Source organism: Lycium ferocissimum, unplaced genomic scaffold (assembly GCF_029784015.1).
Source record: "Lycium ferocissimum isolate CSIRO_LF1 unplaced genomic scaffold, AGI_CSIRO_Lferr_CH_V1 ctg11851, whole genome shotgun sequence".
NCBI classification, from domain to species: domain Eukaryota; kingdom Viridiplantae; phylum Streptophyta; class Magnoliopsida; order Solanales; family Solanaceae; genus Lycium; species Lycium ferocissimum.
Genome location: NW_026714057.1, coordinates 15,843 through 24,781, shown reverse-complemented (window position 1 = coordinate 24,781; position 8,939 = coordinate 15,843). Strand labels below are relative to the sequence as shown.

Below are 8,939 nucleotides of genomic sequence, written 5' to 3'. Positions count from 1 at the left end.
ATGAAAGCTTATATAGTATACAATTTAGAAAATGTTAAAAAGATTGAAGAAAACATTACTAAAGGATGCATATACCATTCTACAAAATAGTTGTACAGAATGATCATATATCATTTTGGGTTTTCGGAATTAATAACATTTTACATTCAGGGACATGCATCATAATTATAGGACAAGCCAACATAGAAAGTATCTCAAATTAAACAGGATGAAAGCGGTAATATTTTCTCAATGTTACTAAATTAAAGGACAGCGATAGTTAGAGAGAAAAAAATAGAATCCAGTTGTACCTTTGTTCCCATCCATAAATGATGCAGTGAACTGAAGCTGAGATCAAGATGAACAAGCGTTTTGGGTTCAAAATTTTCTGGCAATGACTCACAAGGATAGTTATTCCAGACAAGACAACGCAAGCTGTTGGGCAGATACTCAATGGAGCCAGCAAGGCAATTTGAATCATGTATGCATAACATCCTAAGCCTTTGCATTATTTTCATGCTCTCTTTGCTAAAGCATGGTTTATTAAAATAAGGAACCCAAATTGCTTCCATTGCCTTGGTCCCCTGGAAAAAAGAGATCATTAGTCTACAAAGTATAGCTTCAAAATTCAAATGTCATATAAAATCCGCTTGCCAATAAGACTACTTTCTCACTCCTCGTTGTAACCAAATTCATCATGTTTTGGACTATTTGTTATATAATGCACTTGAAGTTCTTGAAGAGCACCATCTAAAATATTATAGTACAATATTAATTACTCCCTCCGTCCTAATTTATGTGATATAGTTTGACTGGGCACGGAGTTTAAGAAATAAAGGAAGACTTTTGATCTTGTGGTTTAAAATAAGTCAAAGGTATTTGTGTGGTTATAGATCATCTCATTAAGCATAAAAGGTAAAGTTTAAAGTTAAATTGTTGCCAAATAAGAAAATGTATCATTCTTTTTTGGATGGACTAAAAGGTAAGTGTATCACATAAATTGAGACAGAGGGAGTAGGTTTTATTAAGAAATATGTTGGTTAAGAGAAATACTTTGTGCATTTAATTCTATAATTCTATTTTAGAAGTTCTTTAGAGTTAAGTCTAAAAGCTTTTCATGCGAAATTGTAATTGAAGCAGTACCAATAAATTGTCTTTTTAAAAATAAAAAATAATCAATGGTCAAATGACTTCCTGATTGAGTTATCATGTACTAATTGTCATACAAATTTCAAGTTAATCCAAAGAATGAATTGGACTAAACAGATTAAGTGGCTGCTTTGATTAATGGCTCAATAACATATATAAGGTAAACGAATTAGCCAGCGTTAATTAAAGTGGCTAATTGATGAATTAGGCAGCATTAGGTAATTAATGTTACTTTTGCTTCTCCTACTAAAGCAAACAACTAAAAGTCTAAAATGACCTACCTGCAAGTATATGAAGCAAGAGGAACAAATAATTGGAACGTGAAAACTAAAAATTAAATATTATTGCATTGTTTAGCTACTTACCTTATTGTTGACCATCACTTCTTCGAAATCTTCGGAGAGCCATAATCTGCTACATTCCCCTGAATCCTTTTGCATGTTCACCACATATTTACCCATATCTTGTATTAAGTCATGCATTTCTATCGTATATTTTACATCATGCATTTCTGTCGTATTTTTTACAGAGATGAACACAAGAGATTTGTCAATTAGGACACGCAATCCAATATCAGCTCCAAAATGACAGCTCTTAAGAATTTGCATGACGTAATCTTTTTCTTTTCCTCGCAAATTGTTTTGAGCTTTTCAACATTTCGATATCGTTATTCGATCTCTGAATATCTCTTACGTAAGAAGAACCCCAACTATCATAACTTATTTACCACCTGAGCGTTTTAACAACTTATCTGAACTTCATGGATTTCTCTTGAATAGCTTCCCGCCAAAGTCTCCATCCTTCTCACCACTCAGTCATATCTCTCTTATCATATTTTGCAAAGAAAGAACCCCACAAGCTCTCCGGGCTAAATGTGATGGATCCATCAGCATGACTTACCATTTTCCTCCATTCCATAATCTTCACTAGTTCTTCTCAAAAGACCTTAGATAATAACGAGAACTTCTTTCTTGAAAGCATGTTGATTATATCGAACAATTGATATAGCTTCATCGTCAGTGTAGTGACTTGTATAAAATTAAAAATAACGTTTATTATAGCTGTTGCATGAAAGCTTATATAGTATACAATTTAGAAAAAGTTAAAAAGATCCCCATTACTAAGGATGTATATACCATTCTACAAAATAGTTGTACGGATGATCTATATCATTTTGGGTTTCACAATTCATAACATTTTACATTCAAACATATCATAATTATAGGACAAGCCAACATAGAAAGTACATCAAATTAAACAGGATCAAATCCATATTTTCTCAATGTTACTAATTAAAGCTTTGAGAGAAAAATAGAATCCCGTAACAGTTTGTCCGATCCATAAATGACTTGATTTTGCAAAGAGATCAAGATGAACAATTTTCGTTTTCTTTTTTACGGCAATGACTCACAAGGATAGTTATTCAAGGAAAGACAACGCAACTTCAAATACTGAATGGAGCCAGTTTGAATCATGTAAAACATCCTAGCTTTTGCATTATTTTCATGTCTTTGCTAAACCATGATCTTTAAAATAAGGAACACAAATTGCTTCCATTGTCTCGGTCCCCAAAAAAGAGATCATTAGTCTACAAAGTATAGCTTTTAAATGTCATATAAAATCCGCTTGCCAATAAGACTACTTTCTCTCGTTGTAAAAATTCATCATGTTTTGGACTATTTGTTATATAATGCACTTGAAGTTCTTGAAGAGCACCATCTAAAATATTATAGTACAATATTAATTAACACAGTCCGTCCTAATTTATGTGATATAGTTTGGACAAAAAGTTTAAGAAGATAAAGTCAGACTTTTGATCTTGTGGTTTAAAATAAGTCAAAGGTATTTGTGTGGTTATAAATCATCTCGTCAAGCGTAAAACGTAAAGTTTAAAGTTAAATTGTTGTCAAATAAGAAAATGTATCATTCTTTTTTGGACAGACTAAAAAGGAAAGTGTATCACATAAATTGGGACAGAGGGAGTAGGTTTTATTAAGAAATATGTTGGTTAAGAGAAATACTTTGTGCATTTAATTCTATAATTCTATTTTAGATGTTCTTTTGAGTTAAGTTTAAAAGCTTTTCACAATTGTAATTGAAGCATTACCATAAATTGTCTTTTTAAAAATAAAAATAATCAATGGTCAAATGACTTCCTGATTGAGTTATCATGTACTAATTGTCATACAAATTTCAAGTTAATCCAAAGAATGAATTGGACTAAACAGATTAAGTGGCTGCTTTGATTAATGGCTTAATAACATATATAGGTTTAGCCAGCGTTAATTAAAGTGGCTAATTGATGAATTAGGCAGCGTTAGGTAATTAATGTTACTTTTGCTTCTCCTACTAAAGCAAACAACAAAAAGTCTAAAATGACCTACCTGCAAGTATATGAAGCAAGAGGAACAAATAAATGGAATTGATTGCCCTATATATCTTTGGAACATGAAAACTAAAAATGAAATATTATTGCATTGTTTAGCTACTTACCTTATTGTTGACCATCATTTCTTCGAAATCTTCGGGAGCCATAATCTGCTACATTCCCTGAATCCTTTTGCATGTTCACCCATATTTAGCCATGTCATGTATTAAGTCATGCATTTCTATCGTATATACCAACTCGATTTTTAAGAGATGAACACAAGAGAAATTCTGTCAATTAGGGCAATCCAATAGCAGCTTTGATAATTTGCAAAGTTCTTTTGAAGAAGGTGCGATATCTAGAAATTTTGCTCTGACACTCAAACCATTCATAAATTGTTTTGAGCTTTTCAATAAATTGTTACAAGTGACTTGTAAAATTGTTGCGAGTATCTTCGCCTCTAAAACTTAGAAAGACATCATACTTCCATTGAGGCAACTGCACCGATCTAGTAGAAGAAGATGATGCCATGGATTCAGCTAATTGGTTGAAAAAAAAAGAAAAAAAAATGTCTGGATGGATTATGGTTGTGGTAAGAATCAATTGATGCCTATATATTTCGAACAAATTTATATATAGGAGAGAAGAAATAAACAAGTACCACTTCAAATATGAAAGTTCATATGAAAGACTTGGCTATACTCTAGTCAACTGATATTTAATTACCACTGAACTACAGCATGTGGTAGGAAATTTGTGTGAGCCTTGTGAATGCTCTACTCTAGAAAGACTAATAAATTTTTTTGGAATGGAAAAACTTTAATGTCAAAAGAGTGAAACGCTTTTTTAACAGGTTGGGATAGATAGAGATGGAGTATTTGTTACTGGGTTTTCTTTGAACTTTAATAGAAGGAAGTGGGAAATTACCAAAACTCCATTATACACAAAGGACAGCTAAAAGAACAAAAGGATGAAGCTACGAAGAAAAAGAAGGGTGATATCCCAGTTAGCGACAACACGACTTGACTTTGATTCAATCTGATTGAAGATAAACAACCAATCAAAAGCTGGTCTTATTTTTCTCTGTACATATGGAAAGTGAAAATAAAAGTGCGTCTATAACCATAAATGAGAAAAAAATTAATTATTTAACTAATATCAACTATTTAAAGGGAGTTTTGAATAGACAAGGTGGAGGAAGAAGAAGCAGCAGAATCCTAAAATAATATCTTTAATCTGTATGTAAAGGGAAAAAGCTCAAATATGTGTAGAATTATCTGTAACAGCTCAAATGACCTATTTTATAATACTAGAAAATAAAAATAATACTAGATTGAACACGTGACCTCCAATTAAATGATCCACATCAAGTACCAGTCCTACCAAATTAAAACCCATCACAATTAAATTAACCCGACTCATTCCCTTTTAACCCGATTTTCGTGCCTTCCATTTTTTGTCTTCTCCAAAGCTAAACCATCAATGGATAACGAAGAAGAATTCTCCATTTTTATCTGCTGCTTACAACAAGTGAATTAATGAGCTAATCTTTCGGTTGAATATATAACCAAAAATTTGTCTTTGCTGAATGGTCTGCAGTCCTTGATGAAATAGAACAAACGTTAAACTAAAATGATTCGGAGTATTTGGCTCTATCGTTTAATTTAATTTCTGGGATGATTCCACAAAAGAAAAGACATACAAAATATATAGTATAAGTTGTCTCTTGATATTTCCATATCCAACAACATGAGCACAACTGCACAAGAAGGATCTATGCTAACGTCCAATGTATTAATCATATGCCAACGTCCAAAAATATTAAGAGTAGTAAATAACCATAAAAACAATGTAATTAAAGACCATTAATTAAAAAATTGAATATGATAATCCGTTGAAAATACAAATGCATTTAAAGGGAGTAATGAATAGACAAGTCTTTGTATTAAAGAAAGGAATTATAAAATAAATATAAATTTAATATTTTTGAACTATTAAATAGAAAATAATTTTTTCAACATTTTAGTGAATTCTTACAATATTTTAAGAAAGTATAAAAATAATTTAGATTGGACACGTTGACTCCAATTAAATGATCCACATCAAATACCAGTCCTACCAAATTAAACCCATCACAATTAAATTAACCCGACTCATTCCCTTTTAATCAGATTTCGTGCTCCCAAAGCTTCCATTTTTCTCTTCTCCAAAGCTAAACCATCAATGGAGGACGAAGAAGAATTCTCCATTCTACAACAAAAGAAAGAATCCCATTGGCTTACCAACTATTGTAAACACAAAACAAAAAAGTTGGATCCCATCAACTCAATACTTATTTATCGGAATTGAAGAAGTGAATTAATGAAAATTACCTTTATTTCAATATATAATCATTTGAAAAACCATACATCCCAATTTTGATATAATGGTCTAAGCTATCATAAAAATTTCCTAACTAGTGTTAATGATTCGGCGTTCACGTGAATTTAGATTTCTTAAAAAAATGGTGTATAATTTATAATAAGAATGAATTATGAGCATGAGTTGGACTATTTAATTAAATTTAAATTTTATTAATATATAATTGGTTTACAATTAAAAAAAAATTATAAAAATTAAATTAAAATGTTTGATTCTTTATCGGATATAAAACCCACTTTATAATAAAGATCTTTTTCTTTTATAAAATTAAAATAGCTAATAAAATTTATGTTTGTCCTAAATAGAATTATTGAATGTTGTTATTTAGCTATACATAATTCATGTTCTTTTAAATGTAATTAATATAGTCATTTTATAATTAAAAAAGGTAAAAATATTGAAAATAAATAAATTTAATATAAAAAATTTTTTGAAAATTCGATTTCGTCAAATACATAGAGAATTAATAGAAAACGTTTTAGGGCTTCAAAAAGAATTAAATATTTTTACTGCCGAATAAAAAGCATGATAAAAAATGATAATCTTCCAAATCTCCTATCTCCCACCCAACCACCACCCTCGAGAATCACCTTCTTCACCCACCCCTACCCCCACACCACCACTCACCCCCGACCCGCGACCCGCGACCCTGGGACTTTTCAGGCCACCGTCTCCTCTCCCTCACCATCAGATTCTCGCTCTACCTAGAAAGTATTCTCACTCTACATCCCAAAGAAAGAATAGTTGCTCTACAACTGCAGCTACATTCGGAAAGTAAAAACAAAAAAGGTGGATCCCATAAATGAGTCAATTTGGAATTGAAGAAGAAATTTAACAAAAATTACCTTGTATTTCAATCATGAAATCATTTGAAAAGCCATCTCTATCATCCCCAATTTTGATATATGGAGTCCGTCTTCTTCGTCTAGCTATCATCGCCAATTTTCCTAACTAGTGTTAGCATACGAGCGTTGCACGTGAATTTAGTTTCTCTTAAAAAAATGTGTGTATAATTTATAATAAGAATGAATTATGAGCATAGAGTTGAATCTATAATAAGAATTGAATACATTTGAGAATTTTATCATAATATACAATAATTGGTTCACATGTTTTGAATTGTATTTGCACTGCTCGTAATTATAAAAATTAAAATTAAAATGTTTGATTCTTTATCGGATCATAAAAACCCACTTTAGACCCACTTTACGAAGATCTTTTTCTTTCTTCGGGATCGAACATCTAAAGGAATGCAAATAGCCGAGATAATAGATTCTTTTAATATTTTGTTAACCGTTAAATAATTAGGATGAATGTTGTATTTAGCCCTACTTAGTTGAATTGTCCATCGCTAATTCATGTTCTTTTAATAGAGAGTATCAATACTTTAGTCATTTTATAATTACACTTCTCTACGAAAACAACTTTGAAAGGAAAATTTAACCCGTTAACTAGTAAAAGACGAATAAAATAGGTTTTGATGAAAATTCAAATTTCACAAATACATAGAGAATTATTATGAAAAAGCTTTTGTCGATCAAAGTAGGGCTTCAAAAAAAGAATTAAAAGATTATTTACTCTGAATAGACAGTTAAAGCATGATAAAAAAAACATGATTAATCTTCATTTGCTCCTATCCATTGAACTTTGTTTAAGCATGAAAAAATTGTGAAGAAGATCGAGAATCAACTTCCTTATAATATTTGTCTTTACCCTCAATTATTGAAGTTATCTAATTATCTTTTTTCTTTTGCAATTAGTTAGCAAAATACACTTGCTATAATGAAATCAAATAATAAAATATTACAAAACAAAGTAAGCAAATTCGTAAAAGATTTATATTGTATAGGGAGAGAAAGGCGTGAGCACACTTCACAGACACACACTACGCACTTTTCTTTCTACAAATTTTGTGAACTAAAATTTCTGATATAAATAAAAGAGAAGAATAATCTTTTAAGAAAGAAATAAATTATCTTTAAGTCCTAGAAATTACTAACTTTTAAAAAAAGAGTTAGAAACTTTTATGCCAAAAATAATAATAATAGACGAAGGCATTTGAGAGTGTTTTTGGAAGAAATACTATTTTTCACATAAAACATAACGAAAGTTTAAAAAATTCTCTCTTTTAATGGGAAATTATTTAAATAATGATTATTAAAAGAATTAAGATAACTTGGGTCCAATTTTTAGACATGTATTGTAATTCCTAATATTCTTTCAAATAACGTATTATTAAAAGAATTAAGATAACTTGAATGTTAGAAAATACACTATGGCAAATATTATTATTCGAGCAGGATTGGTATTGTATATTTGTATTAAACTACATTCTTCAAAAACACAATAAGTGCCTCATACGGGTAAGCCCTATCAAAAATGTAAAATTCATATAGCAAAATAATAATCTTTTGAACTAATCTATACTATATTAAAAGTAACTATTTATTGGTGAATAATATTATCCTTAAAAATGGATGAAGTAACTTTTGGGATATCTTCATTAAAAGACTAATACAATAAAATGGTCACATTAGTCATTTCATAATATTAGGACTTTAAAATCAACTAAAAATTTATTTATCAAATCTTTCCTTATTTGACTAAAACCCTATAATTAGATATTATTCCATAATGAAATTTTTCGACTAAAATCACACATATGTTGACCGTCACTTATATAAAACCCTATAAAAAATTCCAATGAAATCTTTTTTCTTTCTAGCTATAAGAGTTTGAATTAGAATAGGAATTGGTTAACTTATGGTTTACATAATCTTGAGTTTCTAAGACATTAAACGAATTTGACACGAAAAGAAATCTTTGAACCACCTTTTATATAGAGTTCCATTGGCACATTCGCGATTCATCATTGCCGCTGGAACATGTTAGAGTTCATGTCTTTTTCATTTAGTTTTTTTCTTTTTTCTTTTTTTCTTTTTTCAGGATTATAAAGTTGGTTTATATAACATGCCTAGAGGTCTGATTATGTTTATCTATCTAATTTGTAGGTTACAATTAA

At 30.0% G+C, this 8,939-nt stretch overlaps 1 protein-coding gene across 2 annotated transcripts; it reads right to left on the bottom strand.

The window, feature by feature from the left end:
- Positions 1-6: 6 nt before the first annotated feature.
- LOC132041833 (TMV resistance protein N-like) lies at positions 7-3,680 on the bottom strand. 2 transcript variants are annotated; one of them, XM_059432526.1, is made up of 2 exons: positions 3,622-3,680; positions 7-563 (listed from the first exon to the last, which is right to left on the bottom strand). In XM_059432526.1, the coding sequence occupies exons 1-2, from the start codon at positions 3,661-3,663 to the stop codon at positions 243-245; spliced, it is 363 nt and encodes a 120-aa protein (XP_059288509.1). In that variant the 5' UTR covers positions 3,664-3,680; the 3' UTR covers positions 7-242. The 2 variants fall into 2 exon arrangements, with proteins under 2 accessions (XP_059288509.1, XP_059288508.1); XM_059432525.1 differs by lacking the exon at positions 3,622-3,680 and adding an exon at positions 1,494-1,757.
- Positions 3,681-8,939: the final 5,259 nt, after the last annotated feature.